This window comes from Pistacia vera, unplaced genomic scaffold, assembly GCF_008641045.1.
Source record: "Pistacia vera cultivar Batoury unplaced genomic scaffold, PisVer_v2 Contig57, whole genome shotgun sequence".
NCBI lineage: Eukaryota > Viridiplantae > Streptophyta > Magnoliopsida > Sapindales > Anacardiaceae > Pistacia > Pistacia vera.
The window spans coordinates 430,020-449,526 of record NW_022196412.1 but is presented as its reverse complement, the minus strand read 5'-3'; the positions used below and the strand labels follow the sequence as shown (position 1 = coordinate 449,526).

Sequence of the window (19,507 nt, the reverse complement as noted above, 5' to 3'; positions counted from 1 at the left end):
TGTCAAACAAATACGCTCTAATAATAATCTTGCAAATTTATTCACTAAGACCTTACTGATATCAACATTTGAAAATTAGTGTATGGCATCGGTATCCAACGATTTAATAAGTAATTAAGTTAATTTTGCTATTATGAGGGGAGCATCGATTAGAGAGAGTTTTGGAAATGACTATTGTATTGGACATAAGTGCACTGTACTATTTTTTCCTTGATCAGGTTTTATCCCATTAGGTTTTCTTAACATGGTTTTTAATGAGGTAATATGAAGAACGTCTAACACCACTTTACAGTTTCATTATAAAATTTTATTTCTTTACTTAAGTTTTTGCCCTACTGGGTTTTTCTTAATGTTAAATGCAATTATCTATAAATGGTAGAAACGGTTTTTCCTAATGATAAATGCAATTATTTATAAATGGTAGAAACTAAGGGGCAATTTTATTTAAAAAAAAAAAATGTGACTTTCCAAGCATTTGCTATCTTGCTTGCCAAATGGACACATGGTCCATATATGTCTACCTAGAGACACTTGTGTCTTGCCTTGGTAATGAACCATAGGTTTAGTGGGGGCGGTGAGTGGCTATAAATTGAGCCAATTTCATTCCCTTGTATACAACAATAGAGAGAAAGAGTTAATAAAAGCTTCTCATTTCAATCCTCTTTAATCTCTTTTTTAATCCTTGTTTAGTTTATTTTATTACAAGAGTAAATGACATGTTCCCACCCAAAGATTAGTGAAATTGCAAGTTCCCACCCCTGATTTCATTTATTCCAAATTGCCACCCTTAAATTAACAAAAAATCATTGATCTAACGTTCAAAGGGTAAAATGGTAATCAAATCTTAAATAAAAATGAAAATTGAACATAACCCTTTACATCTCAAATTTTTTCCACAAGCACCCCACATCACTGCACAACCCCCCCCCCCCCCCCCTCCCCCGATGACAATCACAAAAAATTACATCTTGCCGGAATTCGTCGCCATTGGACATCGCCGCCGCCGCCACTAGCTTCCCCCACTCATCCATCCCCCAGCCTCACCTGCCTCCATTTTGGCTGGATCTAAGCCTTTTCTCTGCAATTTTCTCCTCCCTCGTGGCTACCGGATTCTGATTCTATTTGACAACATCGCCATCACCACTAGGTTCCCCCACTCATCCCCGACAGAACCCATCCATCCCCCAACCTCATCCGCCTCCATTTTGGCTGGGTTTGAGCATTTTCTCCATGATTTTTCCCTCCCTTGCAGCTATCAGAAAAACCCAGATCTAGCCAGATTCTGGCGCCGTTTGACATCACCGTCACCAACACTAGCTTCCCCCACTCATCCCCGACAAAACCTATCAATCCCCTAGCCTCGTCCGCCTCCATTTTGGCCGGATCTGAGCCTTTTATCCGCGATTTTCCCTTCCCTCGCGACTGTTGGAAAAATCCAAATCTAGCCGGATTCTGGCACCATTTGACATCATCGTCACCACCATCACTATCTTCCCCTACTCATGCCTGACAAAACACATCCATCTCCCAGCCTCGTTCGCCTCTATTTTAGTTAGATCTGAGCCTTTTCTCACAATTTTCCCCTCCCTTGTAGCTGTTGGAAAATTCAAATCTATTTGGGATTAAAAAATAATTTACTAATTTATTTATAATGGTATTTTGGTAATAATATTCTCTATAGTGTGTTAGAACCAAAAAAATCATTAACCGTATTAATCTAAAAATGGGAATATGGGATAAACGAAACCAGGTGCGGGATCTTGGGTTTTCACTAATGTTTGGGTGGGAACATGTGGTTTACTCTTATTACAGTACACCCTTAAGATTGGAACAATTGCAATTTTATTGGTCACAATCGGTTATCGATAATCAATCCCCCTTAGATCATGGTGAATTTTGACCATTGAACAAATCTAATTGTATTATATGTTACAGATATTAATTACTATCATCCCCAATCTGGCAAGCAATTCCCAATATTTATACGAATTGGGTTGGTAGGTCGGTAGAATTAGCAAAGTTTTGTTAAGAAAATTAAAAAATTAAAGTAATAATAAAATGTGATTGCTGAAATCGATACTCCTTGTAAAAGGTGCTTCGCGTTGTCACCTCAGGATTCACTACGGATTTGCAAAGGACAACAAAATCTCTTCCCATTTACACTCCATCAGAGATTCTATTCTCTTTCAAAAATTAAACCCAAAGATAAATAAAATAAATTAAAAAAAAAAAAAAGAATGATGATGCGTAAACTCCAAAGCAGATCATGGGCATATTAAATGAGAGTAATTAAGTCTGAAGCATCACGCAAATGGAGGAAAATAAATAACAGAACCCACTTTAATTAATTAAATAAAATGTTAATTAATGTGGGATGTGGAGCACTACCATGAGAAGTCCATGACCCACTCTCTACCGTATCAAAACCTAAGATTGTGTTACCGTACATCAGTAATTTAAAAAAAAAACATTTGAGGTGACAATTAGCTACTCACAGCCACTCCGAGGGCGGCTTTCCTATTTTGCCGCCGCCGCTGCGCTCCACTCAAGCTTTTCTTTTACTAATTTTCGAAACCTAATATACCTCCGCTTTAGGTCAGGTTTCTAATTATAAATATTTGACTTGAGTGTCTTGAGACCTTTGGTCAAACCGTGTCTTTCTAATTTTCCAGTTCTTTAACATCTGTAAAAGTTCTACTTTATAACAAAAGTTTTATCATATCAAAACCACAGGCCGATCGTATTATTAATTTATTATTAGCTTTTAGAAAAAAAGAAAAAGTGAGATCTTCATATAAGATATTGGGTTGCTGTAGACTTTAGTTGATATGAAAATATTTATCATTTATTTATTTTGATTTTGGGATAAATTTAATAATATCAGATGTAAATATAGATCTCATGATTAAGGGATAAAAATAAAAGGTTATCAAAGTGTAAGATTTACTCTAATCAATGACCATTAAAATCAGTTGATAAAAATGAAACAAGAAATCAAAAATATTGGCGGTGTTATTGATTTGATGATTTGATTGAAGAACAGAGTGGAGGTTTTATCTGTGTGCTGTGGGTCAGAGAATGCCGGTCAAAGAGAAGACGAGGGGACCATGGTGAGATCTTGAGAAAATCTAAGAAGAACCCAAGAGTCAAAATCCTCGACTCAACATATACACGTTATAATATATACGGTTTGTCTTCTCCCTGACACAAACTGGTCCTACAAATATTTCCCAAGAAATTTTAGTAAATTGACACGACAAATAACAAGTTGCCACATAATGCTCATCCCAACTGCTACTTCTTAAAAAGAAAGATTTGCTAAGATCTTACGATATTTGGATCCTCAGAATCTCATGCCTTTATCTCTCTCTCTCTCTCTCTCTCTTTCCCTTTACCTTTCCCTTCCTGGCATTTGCCTTGCCTTATTTAAAAAGTTAAAGCACAAGGTCCCGTGTCACTTATTATTTTCTTTCTTGCATATACAACACAAGTTTTCAAAGAAAACCCACCAACGGATCCTGCATTTGACGCGTAAAGTGAGATTCTTTTTTAATTTGAGGATTGGAAATGGCAACGGCAACGGCAACGGCTGCTGAGGTTTACGGTACACCGTCTGATGAGGAGTTGCATGTTCTTGCTGTTGATGACAGTTATGTTGATCGTAAGGTTATTGAAAGGTTGCTCAAGGTGTCGGCTTGTAAAGGTATGTGTTTTTTTGGGGGTGGTGAGATGGATAAAAGATGTTTGTGAAGCTGATTGAATTTGGGTTCTTGCAGTCACGGCTGTGGAAAGTGGAATAAGAGCTCTGCAATATCTGGGATTGGATGGAGGGAAGAGCTCGGTTGATTTTGATGTAAGCTAATATTGCTTTAAATTTTTCTTTTTGTGTTTGTGTTTGGTTGATGAGAAAATGGAACAGGGCAAAAAGTTAATAAACTTTCATGAGAATAACAGAGATAATATGATGGACTGTGAAATTTTTATTTTTTTTTTCCTCCTTTTTGGTTAGGCCAAGTTGAGATGATTTTTTTTTTTCTACATTTTTCTCAGCAACCGAAAAGTTATTGCAAATTAAGTTTATTCTTTTCTTGTTCTTTTGAATGATAATTTGTTGATTTACAGGCTCTGAAGGTGAATCTGATCATGACTGATTACTCTATGCCTGGGATGACTGGTTACGAACTGCTCAAAAAGATCAAGGTCAGTTCTTTAGGCCTTCCCCTTTTTCTTTCAAGGACATTTTCTGAGGCCACTGTATCTCTATGATGAGATTTCATTCTATAACCTGTTATGCTGATCTGTTATTTAATCTACGTTTGAGCAGGAATCATCAGCTTTCAGAGAAATCCCAGTTGTGATAATGTCATCTGAAAATATTCTGACTCGTATTGACAGGTATAATTTTTTTTCATCTCTTCTTTAGGGTTTAGGGTGTGAATGCATTTTGATTGCAAATCAATTCTTGACACAACACAATCTAGGGAGTCCTTGGATGTTAATAAATATTTGGGCTCTATTTGATTTGAATTGAAATCATGTGCCTGTGAAATTGTTCTGATCGAAATCTGTTGAGTTAATCAGTATTTCCAGCCTGTTTTCATACTCATAATAGGGTGTGATTGTTATTGCATTACTAGGGACATAATAATGGAGATGTCACAAATATTGATGCCACTATTGTGTTCTGCAGACACCTTTTGTGGGTTCTTTAAACGAAAACATATTATAAAAACCTGCACATGGTGTTATCTTGTTGATTGGAACTACTGTGTAATTTAGAATTAAGGAAGAGAAGGATCCGAATCTTAATATCTTGAATGTTTAGAAGCAAAATATTATTTATTATATGTTTATCTTAATATTGTTCCAAAATTAAGTACCCAACCAATCAACTTGATCATATTGTTTCAGAACAATGTTTACAGCAACCCCATTGACAAGCTTCCTTTGTTTTACTGAAAATCAGGTGTTTGGAAGAAGGTGCAGAGGATTACATAGTGAAGCCTGTAAAACTATCTGATGTTAGAAGGCTAAAAGAATTCATAATTAAAGGGGAATTAGAGGAAAATTCCAAGACAAGACATCAGAAGAGGAAGCAAAGGGATGAGGATCAGCCCTCATCTTCATCATCATCATCATCATCATCATCATCATCCTCGCCAACAACTTCACTATCATTCTTGCAGTTGCCTGCTGGTGATGATGCATCATCTTCCGACCCACCATCTTCTCCATCATCACCGCTTAGTCAGCCGGAGCTCCTACTGGGTAGTCCCTCCAAGCGGTCTAAATTGCTTGACAGAGACTGATATGAGTGGCAAAGATTTGCCGTTTATTGTCTATAATCAGTAGTTTACTCACAACCCCCAAGTAGAAGATTAGTTTTGTTTTATTTATGTGTGTAGTCTGGCCTACATACATGCTGACTTGAAAGTTTAATTAGAACCAAATAAAAAGGTGAAAATTATGTAAGAAATGTAAAGAAAATCTTCTTGTACGTTTTGTGGGAGATGAAAACTTAATTGAAATCAGTGAAATCCCAAATGTGAGGGGATAAATTAATTTATCATCCTTGGGTTCCTTAATCTCGGTATTTGGTACTGGTAAAAGTTTAGTTTAACATCTGAATATGATTATCGTAATTTGCATTCAACTTTCTGGAGATAAACTTGTAAAAGGTAATAGACTTTTTTAACAGTCTAAAATGAAATATTAGTCTATGGGACTTCGAAAATCACTCTGCCCAAAATGACTGACTGATAATTCAAGAACTAATGGCTTCTTGGGTTGAACGCAGAAACTCACTTGCTTCAACAGTTCATCTTTAGCTATTTGGGATGACCAAGAAACAAGTACAGTGCCGCAGTTTCTTACTGTGTTGTTTGGTTGCGGGTTATTTTCTATTGTCGAGGTGGGTTGTTTTCTATTATAGGGACTATATTATCATATTTAATTGTCAAAAGTAATAGTATAAAATATAAAAAAGAAGTTAATCTTCTAAAATTAATAATAATTATTGTTAACAACATAGGATATTTTATTTAGGAACCGTTTTGATCCGGGGATATATAAGATAATAGGGATAATTTTTGTTTATTTTATAAGATTATGGTGTTTAGTTTACAAGTAACAAAATATTATGGTAATCTTTTATTATAAATAGTATTTATTGTTGATAATGTTTAGGATAATCTTATTATTTTGTTAGAGGGTGTTATTAAAATATTATTAGAATAATATGATTTTTCTATCTATTTTGTCCTTAATTAAAAACCATTTCAGACACAATTACTCTCAAATGTCTACCAAATAACAATTAGTTGGCCTTCCTACATTTGAGAAATTAGCTAAAACATCTTAGCCACAAAAAGTTTAAAAGTTAATAAAATACCCCCAGCCATCCAACCACCGACCGTCGACATCAATCACAGTACTGATGCACGACCGGCAAGATCTGATCAGTCGTGCATTGGTAAGGCCTTTTTCGGCCAGACCTGGTGATTCTATGACTGTTTCACGACCATAGATTTGGTTGTTTTTCGGCCATGGATTTGTGATCCATGGTCATTTCCGACTTTGCCGACGCACGAACAATCATATGCGGCCAATCGTGCGCTATTTTGTCAACTGTCGGCGGTGGCTGGCTGCCAGCAGTGGCTGAGGGTGGGTGTGGGGGTCATTTTACTACAAATTAAAGTTTTATATAACTATGGTGTTTTAAAAAAAATTCAAATGTTGAGGGTTAAAAGAATTGATTCAAAAAATAATAATAAAAAAATTTATTATATTAATATTTAAAAAAATAGGACAATTTAGTAATTTATATAACATACCCACCATTTATCTTCCCAATGAAACATATTATTCATCAATTTATTCGAACCAACCAAACACAATTTCTAAACATTCTCAGCAATCTTCAAGTTGATATTTCTTTCTATTTAATACAATATATCCTTACAATAAAACATTATATGATCCAAACGCTCCATTGGTAATGTTATTTTTGTTACAATTTTACTTCTTATTAATAAAAATTTTAGACAATAATGCATTTATTTTGAAATTAATTTACATGAACCTGTCATTGCAATTATATCCCTAATTAATTAAGTTTTTTAATAGTGATGCCTTTGTATTTAAAACAAATTGCAGGCTACCCAACACCACCACCGACCACCGACAGTGGCTTGGGGTAGGTGGGGGTGATTTTGTTAAATAACGTACCTATAAATTTATTCTTCCTAACTAAATGTATCAATATATAACATACTAACCAATTTATTTCAATCTAACCAAACATATTTCCCTAAATAATCTATCTTTTTATTAACATAACATTCTCAATAATATAATATTCTCTAAACCAAACCTTCTTTCGGTTTGACTTCAAGATATGAAGCATATTACAGGTGTTGCATGTGAAAGGAATCTAATATCTGTTGGGTATGGTATTATTCTTGGTTAAATGCTTCTCCTTTTCCCATCTACTACAACAAATCAAGTATCTTTGAATTTTTAATTTTAAATATGGCTAACTCTATCTGAATTTTTATGGTATAATATAGGAATAGCTAAAATTTATTTCTCAATAACACTTCCAAATTCTGTTGAATTCTTTAAATCCACTACAGGAACACCAAGATAAATACATAATTATTCGGGGTATCTACATTCTTATCACTCCCATAAATGGGGATGGTGCACAACTTTTAAAGCTTCTAGTTCTAATATCACCAAATCATTAAATGGACTGCAGGCTTTTCACTTTCATATTTATGTCTAGCCCATTCATTCATCCCTGAGTTTGTGTTGATTTGAGAGTAGCAGCAGCAGCATGTCTTGTAGCGTTTAAACCCATGGAGGTCTTTAAAGGAACAACAATGCAAATCAAAGATATAACTTGGGTTCAGGCCCTAGTTTCCGACTTTAGAAAAGAAAGAAAACTAGATCAGTTAGAACATTTTGACAATACTGTGATGCCGAGTGGCAGCTTGCAAGACATTCGGGTCTGGTCTTCAAAGTTTTTCTTGATTATTTTATTCTAATTTGATAATACTAACAATGCAACGAAGGATGTTCCAAGAGATCAAATTATATTTATAGACTTTGTTGTCGATTACATTGAAGTTGTGCAAGGCCGGCTAAAACTATACTTGCATCGAAAACTGGCTAACTCACTTAAAGGTCCTTCTGCCTGCAACAATCATATAGTAATCAAAATCTGAGAATATTATTGTCCCTTTTGTTAAGATATTATTGTCCCTTTTGTTAAGACTTTTTCAGCAAGAGTTAAGCAAATCCAACCAACAACAACTACCTTCATTGAAACTGTCAGCTAACAGAACCAATCTGCACGACAGAAAAATTTACTCCCACTGCCTAAAATCACATAGCATTGAAACAACAACAGAAAAATTTACTCACATTGCCTAAAATCACATAGCATTGAAACAACAACAGAAAAATTACTCTTTGAGAAAATGGTCCACCCATGTCCTTTACTTCTCTTTTTGTTGTGCTTCTTACTTCTTGTTTTCCTTTCTTCTTCCCGGTAGGATTCTTCAAAGAAAGTTGATAGTTTCTCTTTCCTGCGGAACAAATTCCAGCAATGCCACCACCTACATCAGATCGAAGCATTGTCAAGACCATTGCTGCCACAGCTGCAATTACTCTAGTTATTGCTGGAGTGGCGTTCTTATTCTTCCAAAGAATAGCAAAACACCGCAAGAAAACTAAAACCAACTCAAGCTTCCGTCGAGAGGAAGCAACACTCACTCATGAAGACTTCAATAAGTTTAAAGGAAAAGTAAAAGGTTTAATTGTTGATGAAAACGGACAAGATGTCCTGTACATGAGGAGACTCGAAGATGGGCAACTTAAAGCTACTTTTCCGAAGATTGTGTTCAATCCTAGTTATGAAGAAGAAGAAGATGAAGAAAACAGAGTGGACGTACTGAGAAAACCAAAACCAAGGGAAGCTTTGTCACTCCATGAGCCATCTGATTTGTATGGTTATAAGAAAAAGGCAGAGACAGTTCAACAAAATCCTACTCCACCACCTCCATTTTCAGCAAAGCTGCTGGAGCAAACTCCACCTCCTCCTCCAGCCACTCCAACTGAAAAAGTTCCAGCACCACCACCGCCGCCACCACCACCTCCTCCTCCTCCACCTCTGCTTGCTCGTCCACCACCGCCACCACCACCACCAATACCAGTAAAAAGAAATTCTACAACACTTCCACCACCTAAGGGACTAAATTCGATTCCATTATTGAAACCTCCACCTGCACCTAGACGGAATGCAGATAAGAGTAAGGAAGGAGCTGCTGCAGCGGAGAACTCAAAAAGGACTGTTGTTGGCCAGAAGAAGCTGAAACCATTGCACTGGGACAAGGTTTTAACCAATGTTGATCATTCAATGGTCTGGAATGAGATCAAGGATGGATCGCTTAGGTAATTTTTCCAAAAACACATTTATAACATAATTTGAAGTCCTGATGCACTACTACATTTCTTATTGCTGATTCTTCTACATGGTGCACAGATTTGATGATGAAATGATTGAAAATCTATTTGGATACACTACCACCAATCGCAGAACCCCTGGAAGCACTAATATGTCCATCAGTTCAAGCAGTTCTAATCCTGCAATGACTGCCCAAATTTTTATCCTTGAGCCCCGCAAGTCCCAGAATACAGCAATTGTACTAAGATCTCTAGCAATCTCCCGAAAAGAAATCATTGAGGCCCTCCTTGAGGGCCAGGGACTTACCAGTGACATTTTAGAAAAACTGACCAAAATTTCTCCAAGCCAAGAAGAATCGGCAAAAATCCTCCAATTCAACGGCAACCCAACTAAACTTGCAGATGCCGAGTCTTTCCTTTTCCACATCCTGAAAGCTGTTCCTTTGGCATTCATCCGTATTAATGCAATGCTTTTTAGATCAAATTATGATTCGGAAATTCTTCACCTTAAAGAGTCCTTGCAAGCTCTTGAATTGGGCTGTAAGGAGCTTAGAACCCGAGGGCTCTTCCTAAAACTTCTTGAAGCCATTCTTAAGGCTGGTAATAAGATGAATGCTGGAACCTCCAGGGGAGATGCACAAGGTTTCAACTTAACTGCCCTCCGCAAGCTGTCTGATGTTAAAAGCACCGATGGGAAGACTACTCTACTCCACTTTGTTGTGGAACAAGTGATCCGATCAGAGGGTAGACGCTGTGTAATCAGTCGGAACCATAGCCTTGGAAGAAGTAATACTCTAAGAAGCAAAAATAGAGATTTAAATTCAGATGGCCTCACAGCAGAGGACAAAGACAAAGAGTACCTTAAATTAGGATTGCCAGTAGTGGGAAGCTTAAGTTTTGAGTTCTCAAATGTAAAGAAAGCAGCCACAATAGAATGTGACCCTTTCATCAATACATGCACCTCTCTCACATCCCATGTTGCAGAAATTCGGCAGCTAGTGACACGCTGTGCCACTGGTGAGAAAGGTGGGTTTCTAAGGGAAATGAAAGGGTTTCTAGAGGAGTGCGAAGAGGAACTTAAAGTGGTTAGAGAGGAGCAAATAAGGGTTATGGAGCTTGTGAAGCGAACAACAGAATATTATCAAGCAGGAGGTGCCAAAGACAGATGGGCACACCCCATTCAACTGTTTGGCATAGTGAAAGATTTTCTTGACATGGTTGATCGAGTTTGCACCGACATTACTCAAAATTTACAAAAGAAGAATGTGATGAGTGTAGTATCATCGACGTCACCATCACTTTCACCAGCAGCAAGAACTCCAGTGACATTCCGAAATTTCCGTGAACAATTCATGTCAAATATAGCTGAGACGAAAACTTCCAGTGAATCAGATGATAGCTTTTGAAGAATATTTGTGTGTTGAAATTTGACCAACTCCAGAAATAAATATAATGGATTTCTCAGTCCTAGATTCATTTTCCATGATCAATTTTCTCTTTTTTTGTTCTGTTAAGACGATTAACGAAATAGGATGTTACAAACCCTAATCACCTAATGCAAACTTTTTGAAAAAAGAAAAACTATTAGATACAAATAAAATAACGATTTTAAACCCTAAGACACAAATGCCTAAAGTTAATTCAATCAACGAACATGAACCTTATATATATTTGTAAGCTGCCTCAAATGATATCAAGAGAGTACAACCCATGCATTTCCTGACCTCTTAAATTTCACAGTGACCAAACAGATTTCGTTAATCAGCTGGTGCATGAGAAATAATTACCTGATTGTTTGAGAAATTTACCATCGCTGATCTTGACCTTTCTGGATTTTGCTCTCGATGCTCAAGTAGAGGGGAAAAATCAAACATCCGCCCCATAGGACTTCACTTGTGTAAAGATGGCAAGAGTTTGGGCCTAAATTTAGGTGATACTAGGGATTTAAGCCGACTATGTCTTCCTGCTCAACCGATTCACCATAGATTAAAAATTAACCATCCAAGAAAAATAAAATGTATTAAGTAAATATGAAAGTAAATATATATATATATTTTCGCTTAGAAACAGTGATAAGTAGCTGGGTAACCTTTTCATTTACATCAACCACCATAACTTACCATTCTCAGGTTAATCTACAGTTCACGCGTCCCGTCATGGCGTCATGTTACAAGGATATTTTGGACTACCAAAACTACAGCTTCCAAGCAATTGCACTACCAAATCAACACAAGAAAATAAGAAAAAGTTGCAATTGTAGTGCGTGGATTGACTTGCCGTCATAAAAAAAAAAAGGTGTTTCTAGTGAAATTGCAGGGAAGTATCTAAGTCAGTCAATGATTGTTTAATGCCCAAAAACTCCTTAATCTGCGCTGAGGTCCACCATCCAATCGAGCAAGAAAAGGGTGTTCTAAGTCATTCTTCACCTGTTTCATCCCCTTTAAATTTAGCTCAGAGAATAAGAGAGATCAACAAGCAAAAGCACAGCTGCAAATTCCGCAAGAATGGCGAGTTCAAGGTTTGGGTTGGGAGAAGAGCTGATCAATAAAGCCTGCTCATTGGCGATGAAGGCTTATAAATATCCGGAAAAGCTTTATCTCCACGACAAGTCAAGTAAAACCGATGTGATATTTAGCTTTGCCGGAACTTGGTCGGTAAACGAGTGGTTCACTCAAAACCCATTTGGAAAAAAGGAGATCAATCGCGATCAATTTCCATCTCTAAGAAGTATAAGCAATGATGAAGTTGCAACAGTGAACGAAGCTTTTCTGAATAGATTTCTAACAATTTTGCCACATCTACTGAAGGAGGTAATTCTGATCACTGATCATCTATCTACCAATACTTTTTGACTTTTCTTTTTGCTTTTGCTATTCAAATTCACCATTTTCAGTTTAGCAATAGTCTTAGTTACCCTGTTCTGGTGTCAAGAAAAACTTAATATATCTATTACTTACCCCCTCGTTATATCCATAATCTCCATGATCTATTATTAAGGTACAAATTTCATGATTAAGCATTTCCTTTTCTAATAAAATAGGATTATTCTCTAATTAAATTTTATTTGAAGTCTTTCTTTGTAAAAGTCTAACAGAAAATGGTAATAACTACCATTCTCTTAATAATAATTTTTATCCAAGGCCCCAGATTTTCATTGAATCAGCCCTGCTGCTTGTGTTTCTGATTATTTCCAGGTGGGGAAAGCTGTGGCAGAGAATAAGCAAATAGTGTTTACAGGGCATTCCTCAGGTGGTGCTATTGCCATTCTAGTGACAGTGTGGTTCCTTCAGCAGCAATACAAACCCGATTCAACAATAAACCTCAGGAAGCCACCGTTCTGTGTCACTTTTGGATCTCCCCTTGTTGGTGATAGAATATTCAATCATGCTCTTGGGCGAGAAAATTGGTCACAGTACTTCCTTCACTTTGTTTCGAGATACGATATTATACCTCGAGTTTTGTTTGCTCCTCTCTCTTCCATCGAGAACTACCTACCCTTAATCCTGGATTACTTGAATCCCAAAACCACACTTCCCTTTCAAGAGCCAATTGAAGAAGCATCATCAAAACTTTATGAAAATGTAACGAGGAACGCTTCATCTCTTACAAGTCATGCCGCTTGTCAATTGATGGGAAACACAAATAGGTTATCCGAAACTTTGTCAAGTTTTATTGAGCTAAGCCCGTATAGACCATTCGGAAACTATATTATTTTTACAGATGATGAAAGCGAGCTGTTGCTTTTGAAAAACCCTGATGCTGTTCTGCAGATACTGTTCTACTCTTCTCAATTACGCTCCGAAGCAGAAGTTCAACAGGTTGCTATAAGAAGCCTCAAGGAGCACCAGAAATATCTAGATAAATTACAGAGCTTAGAGACGAAAAATGTGACCGATTTAGACTCTTGGGATGGGCTTCCATTGTCTTCAGATGGTGTTGTTGGAAGAGAAAGAATTGACACTCTCTTGAATAACCTGGGTTTGGTAAGTCTTTTAAGTAATGCCAAAATTAAACATTCGATTTTAAGATTTTTCATATCAAAACTAATGTTTATGTCTTGAATCTTCCAATTACAGAGCACAAGAGCCAGATTGTGCCTTTGCGCTGCCAAAGAGTTAGAGAAGCAAAAATTGAGAAACCAAGAAAGGATCGACGGTAAAATGAGGAATATCGAAAATGGAATAGAAAAGCTGGAAAGATATAAAGCCAAGTGTGAGGCTAACAAACACAGCTACTATGATGCCTTCAAGAAGTCAAAAGGCCATGATGATTTCGCCGCAAATGTGACGAGGCTTGAATTGGTTGGTATCATAGACGAGATAATGGAAATGATAAAAAGATACGAACTTCCTGATGGGTTTGAAGGTCGTGAAGAGTGGTTGAATATTGGAACAAGGTACCGACGCATTGTTGAACCTCTAGATATTGCTAACTACTACAGGCACTTGAAAAATGAAGATACAGGAGCTTAAATGATAAAAGGCAGACCGAAACGATACAGATTCACCCAAAAGTGGCGTGAGTATGCCTTCAAAATGGAAAAAGGATCCAGTTGGGAATCCTGTTTCTGGGCAGAGGTAGAGGAGCTGGAGATTTGCCTTAGAACTAGTAACAATTTCGGATTGTCAGAAGATGTTAGGGAAAGGATTTCGCACCTGGAAGAAAAGGTAGAATCGTGGATTGAACGTGAAGAGCTAGGTGCTGATGTGTTTTTCGAGGATTCTACCTTCATCAAGTGGTGGAACACACTCCCTGAGCAACTTAGATCAGAATCTCGCATTACAGGGCTCATAAACAAGAAATTTTGTCCATAATCGTCTTCTTCAATAACTAACGCTAACAATTGTTAGCTCCAAGCTTGTTTTACATATTATATAATTACAGTATCTAGTTTTAATGTATACTTGATCAATATATTCTAAGATTTGAAAGCATCAAAAGACCCGCCTTGCGGGCCTTTCATGGATTGTCAAGAACAGAGCTGCAACTGCTTTTTATTTTTTTTTTGGTTGTTTCCAAAGACATGTCTTCCCCACAAGTCAAGAGAAACCCCAGTCCCCACCCAAATTCTTTCAAGGATTTCCCAGGATAGCAAGTGACAAATAACAAGATTATATGTATTATATCTTTAAGATGACAAAATTTGACGAACTCCATGATCCAGCTAAAACTTACTGGAAATGAATTCAGTAACAGGGTTTGAGACAAAAGTTCAAACTATCAGCAATCACAGGAGAAAATGAACAATAAGAAACATCATAAAACAAATTGGTTTTAATTGAAATTATTACTCGCAATCAATCCAAATAAATGCCCCATTAGAAATATTATTACACGCAATACATCCAAATAAATGCTCAATTAGCAGTACGAACTCGTGAGTAGATACATGAATGGCTGCAACTGCAAGAAAAATAAATTGAGGTCTATGAACCATTTGTAAGATAAAAGCCCTTAGAGTACTAGTAGGGCAATAGATTCAAGTGTTTAGCAATGTTAAATTACTGCATGAAAACAATGCTTGCAACAATTGTAAAATCATAATTTCAAAGACGTAAAGGTAGTTTAGATTGTACTTTACTAAATGCATCCGACCAATCATTTAGATTGTAATTTGCTAGATTCTGGCCACACTCAAAAGGTTAAATTTATACAGAAAATAGGGCTTGCAACAATTGTAAAAACATAAATACAAACATATGTACAAGTACAACGTGAATGAAGTTGTGCTACATCCCTGTTTTCAAGCCAAAATTGAGCAAAACTACAATCTAAATGATAAGTACATCATTACCCAAAAAAAAAAATGATAAGTACATTTGAACAAAATCTAACATTATAAGACTTCTTCGATTAAAAGTGATGAGGCCAGAAGGTTTCACAGTACTTCAATTTCCCAAAGAACTAAAACTTCACCGAAGTAATTCATGTTAGTAAAATGCAAAATTTCATTGCTTAAAATGAATACATCACGGATGACCATATAAAATGAGTAAATAAATTGCTAATACCTACCCCAGACACAGGAACACTTCAACTTCAGGTTGGGTTAGCATATGACTTCGTTATCAAGATCCAGTATCGATAGTGCCCCTAAAACAAATGCTGCTAGCTATCATGAAAAAGCTGGTAAAGCATGACAATAGGTCCCTAAACGAGAATTTTCCACAACAAAAAAGCAAATAAAGATGAGAAGCAGTTCAAAAGAGAACCACAATAATTAAGAGATCCAAAATTGGCCAAGAACACAATCACACATGTGATAATCTACTATCACAGCCTAAGCTACTGAGCTATACACAGATTAGAATGACTCAGAAAGAAACATTTATCTCTAGGGTTTCTACACAAAATTACAAACATGTGTGGAGAGGGGAGATCGGAAGTACTTACAGATAAAGAAACCCTTCAAAAACTTCTATGCAATCTGTCACCACCTAGATCTATTGCTTGAGAAAGATGACACCTCACTACAATGATCAGCTCAAATCATGAAAATATTAGTTAAAGCACACTGCAGTGGAACACTAAATCACAGTTCAACATCAATCTCAGAGTAATAACCCATAACTTTTATTTGCTTTTCATTTTCTCCTCTCATGAAAAAGTCAAATAATCACCTTCCTCTTTTTCTTCCCATTTGGAGAAAATAACTGCTTCTATTGTCTACAGAAATTACTTGAATGTGACAGGGAAATTAATAAATAGTAAAATTTGTCATATGTAGGTAACCATATACTTAAATGAGGGGTGTGTGTGTGTGTATAAAGAAAATTAGTAACTATGCAAACACAGCCAATTTTTACAAAAAATCAGATTGTGACAAATTAAATTGACTTGCCAGACATTAATATCACAATAGCAGTGAAATAAAATATTGTAAATAACACAATCTATACACATTCGGGAGGTAAAGATTGCTTTTAACCCCATATATTCGATATTGGCAGAGACACGAGTCTCAATATAAATGAGCCTCAGAAACGAGGCTAGAAACTTTTACACAAGAAGCAAGGCTAGAACATTGTACAACTATTCACTATATAGAGAACCCCAGTAGATTTCAGCCTGCAGGACATTTACCACTCTAACCTCAAAACCTCACCATCGCATGATCCATCATTGAATACAACAGTGTATAAACCAGAAAGACAAAGCTACAAATAGATTTAATACATGTGATATGTTAAGTAACAATCAAAAAACACCGTGAAGCATGAAGCAGACCACAACAAATGAGGCCTAGACTAGTAAATTAATCATACACCATCCAAAGATTTCCTTTCAACATATTTTAGGCTTTAGTGGCACCTCCATATATATTCTATTCTAATACTTTTTCAAATAATTAATCTCTAAAAGTAACAGCAAAAATTGACTCTTTAGCAATGAATTAAGATTGAATAAGTACTACAGTCAAAGTCAGCTATGTGAATTTGCAACTGTAGACAGCACAGACCAGAACCATAGAGAGAATCTAGGACTATCATGTATGCATGAAAATCTCAGCATGTACACCTCCGTGCATAAAGACTGCACGTTCAAAGATTAGATAGTAACTAAGATTATGACTAATAATCAATTTTTAAGTCCAACTCCCATAAAAGGAATCTCTACATGTACACACTGCACAGAACCCTTTAGAAAGCATTTAAGGCCATTAAATGTAATACAACTAAGAAATGTGTTAATGAAGAATACAACCAAAACTAGAATAAAGGGAAATACAACACATTCATGTGAAAATTACGTCAGCTTCAAGGCTTCTATGAAATCATGTGCAGACAAAAAATTTAAAATAAATAGGCCAATCTGAGTATCAACGGTCTGAGGACAACTTTCGTTGTGGAAATTAAACTGGCAAAGTTATTCTGAGGAAGGAAGAAATATATATAGAAAAAGGCCCATGCAACATTGAAACTAAGTGAAGGATAGAACAGTTATTATAGTCACTTTTTTATGTATTCAATTTCTATACCACCTTATCTATTCACATAATAGCAACATAAGTCCTCTACATTAACACACGCACCATACAGATAAGAACCAAACTCATAAGAGAAGCAGCTCAATTCCGGGGTGCAAAACACAATAACCCTATATCAACATCTAAAGTGTCTATGAAATGAGTCTAACACTAACATAACAACATAAAAGACACACGAAAAAGATAGACCCAACATACTTAATTCAAGAAAACAGGGACGAAGACATCTCCTCTACTTAAGACCTCGCAATCATGCTACAAGAACGAGCCAACCGAAATGTCAGGCTGCCTCCTTGCACACTTGCCTCCGACTCAATTTCATCACGCTTATATGGCTTCCTACAGCCAGGACACCGCCCATCCTCCTCAAGAATCCTCTTGTGACAAAACAAGCAGAGTCGGAAACCGCACAAACAGGGCAAAAAATTCGAGTCTGTGAAGTCCAATTCCTCACAACATATAGGACAAGAAGAGGGCACTGTTAAAACATTGTTGCAAGTCCATGGAACCCCACCTGGAACAAAACGCCGATCCGAAGCAGGAAAACTCCGCTGCTTTGCCAAATTAGGCAGTGTCTGAGGTCTAAAAGCATCATCCGGTCTCCATGCCCGCATATTATACCCAACTCTCGCACTGTCAGGCATTGAATTCACAGAATCTAAACCAAACTCACTGGTCAAATCATGCAGAGAATCGGACTGAACACTTAATTGACTCTCAGAGGCTGATTGGTAACAGGGATTATCATGTTCCACTTCCGTTTTATTGTTATTGTTATCATCATCCGCGGCAAGAGCATCGGCTACAGCCTCCCAATCGTCCAAACAACCATCTTCCTCTTCCTCTTCCGTTATGCTACCAGAGCAACAGCCACCAGTACTGCTACCGCAAACACTACTACCGCTGCTGCTACTGCTGCCACTACTTCCACCGAAATTCGTAGCCGAATCCGTTCCTCCGCCACTTAAGAGGCTGTTAACAGGGCTGTTCGACGGGGACTCTGAATCACTCTCATGATGGATCGATCTGTCGTTATTATTGTCCTCCTCTCTTTGCCTTGAATTTTCCAACGCCCGGTCCCTCTCCTTCCGGTCATCCCCTAATCCGTCCTTGCATCCCTTGCTCTTCGCCGCACCTAACAAATACCAAACCATCACAAATCGATAAAAATAAAAATAAAAATAAAAACCAAAACAACAAAGAAAACAAAAATATTATTTAATTATATTCAGAATCATTATAAACTCAAGATGTTACGCAAGCAAATAAAGATCGTTTGCATACCTTGCGAAAGCCATTGCTCGCGACGAGCGTCGAGCTTGCACTGCTTCAATTTGGCAGACCTATTGGTCTGAAACCCAAACAAGAACACAAAATCAATTATATAAAAAAATAAAAAGTACAATACGAAAATTAAAGATGGAATATATGAAATTAATTACCCTCTTTTTCTTGGCGAAATCCTTAGAGTTGGGGATAGATGGAATCGAAGCGTTGGTGATTGAATCAGAAACCATTTTTTCTTGCAACCAAAGTCGATTGATAAACGAATTCGGATTCAAAATAAGAAAACCCTAACGATTGAATCCTGGAAATAAATTCTTGATTGAAACTTGGGTGTTTTTCTATCTTTAATTTCCAAGAGAGATATTGACAATGTGGATAACGGAAACTCCTCTGCTTCGCTCGCCCTTTCTTTCACAATACCTACAAATAGAGAGGCCCAGTGTTTCATTTATATAATCACCAAGTTACCAAAATACCCCTGGTTTTCACCTAATTTTTTGGCTTTGGACAGCTGAGTTTTTGAATGAATTCCCTGGGAGAAGATTTTTATCAGAAGGTTACTTTTGTAATTTCAGCACCGGCGAAGGGAGACCATACGACGTCGCTGGGTATACGGAAATTAACGACCTATCCCAATCTGCTATTACTTTCTAATTATCCAGATTTTCTTTGTTTAAAACTCGGGGTACGGGTGTCATTATTCATTATTGGGCAGTTCATGAATTTTATTATGCTAACAAATTGGATTTTCTTTTTGCCTTTCTA

General features: G+C 36.7%; 4 protein-coding genes across 4 annotated transcripts; 3 read left to right on the top strand and 1 right to left on the bottom strand.

Moving 5' to 3' along the window:
• Positions 1–3,378: 3,378 nt before the first annotated feature.
• On the top strand, positions 3,379–5,601 carry LOC116108777 (two-component response regulator ARR5). The gene is made up of 5 exons (XM_031395014.1): positions 3,379–3,703; positions 3,777–3,853; positions 4,123–4,200; positions 4,325–4,395; positions 4,967–5,601. Exons 1-5 carry the CDS (start codon positions 3,568–3,570, stop codon positions 5,307–5,309), a joined length of 705 nt encoding a protein of 234 aa, XP_031250874.1. The 5' UTR covers positions 3,379–3,567; the 3' UTR covers positions 5,310–5,601.
• A 2,893-nt stretch (positions 5,602–8,494) lies between these two features.
• Positions 8,495–10,877, top strand: LOC116108804 (formin-like protein 8). The gene is made up of 2 exons (XM_031395031.1): positions 8,495–9,456; positions 9,548–10,877. The coding sequence occupies exons 1-2, from the start codon at positions 8,612–8,614 to the stop codon at positions 10,872–10,874; spliced, it is 2,172 nt and encodes a 723-aa protein (XP_031250891.1). The 5' UTR covers positions 8,495–8,611; the 3' UTR covers positions 10,875–10,877.
• Positions 10,878–11,972: 1,095 nt separating this feature from the next.
• Positions 11,973–14,464, top strand: LOC116108789 (protein EDS1B-like). Its single transcript, XM_031395021.1, is given in 3 exon segments — positions 11,973–12,118; positions 12,632–13,451; positions 13,545–14,464. Coding segments are annotated over 3 exon segments (1,704 nt in total). The 3' UTR covers positions 14,283–14,464.
• A 3,095-nt stretch (positions 14,465–17,559) lies between these two features.
• On the bottom strand, positions 17,560–19,011 carry LOC116108840. Its single transcript, XM_031395074.1, has 3 exons — positions 18,898–19,011; positions 18,740–18,806; positions 17,560–18,590 (listed from the first exon to the last, which is right to left on the bottom strand). Exons 1-3 carry the CDS (start codon positions 18,970–18,972, stop codon positions 17,692–17,694), a joined length of 1,041 nt encoding a protein of 346 aa, XP_031250934.1. The 5' UTR covers positions 18,973–19,011; the 3' UTR covers positions 17,560–17,691.
• Positions 19,012–19,507: the final 496 nt, after the last annotated feature.

Coding starts and splice junctions, on each gene's coding strand:
- LOC116108804 (XM_031395031.1), top strand. CDS start 8,612: ATGCCACCACCTACATCAGATCGAAGCATTGTCAAGACCATTGCTGCC. Junction 9,457..9,547: donor ATCAAGGATGGATCGCTTAG/GTAATTTTTCCA, acceptor CATGGTGCACAG/ATTTGATGATGAAATGATTG.
- LOC116108777 (XM_031395014.1), top strand. CDS start 3,568: ATGGCAACGGCAACGGCAACGGCTGCTGAGGTTTACGGTACACCGTCT. Junction 3,854..4,122: donor AGAGCTCGGTTGATTTTGAT/GTAAGCTAATAT, acceptor GTTGATTTACAG/GCTCTGAAGGTGAATCTGAT. Junction 4,396..4,966: donor ATTCTGACTCGTATTGACAG/GTATAATTTTTT, acceptor ACTGAAAATCAG/GTGTTTGGAAGAAGGTGCAG.
- LOC116108840 (XM_031395074.1), bottom strand. CDS start 18,972: ATGGTTTCTGATTCAATCACCAACGCTTCGATTCCATCTATCCCCAAC. Junction 18,807..18,897: donor ATTTCGCCAAGAAAAAGAGG/GTAATTAATTTC, acceptor TTTGGGTTTCAG/ACCAATAGGTCTGCCAAATT. Junction 18,591..18,739: donor CGAGCAATGGCTTTCGCAAG/GTATGCAAACGA, acceptor GGTATTTGTTAG/GTGCGGCGAAGAGCAAGGGA.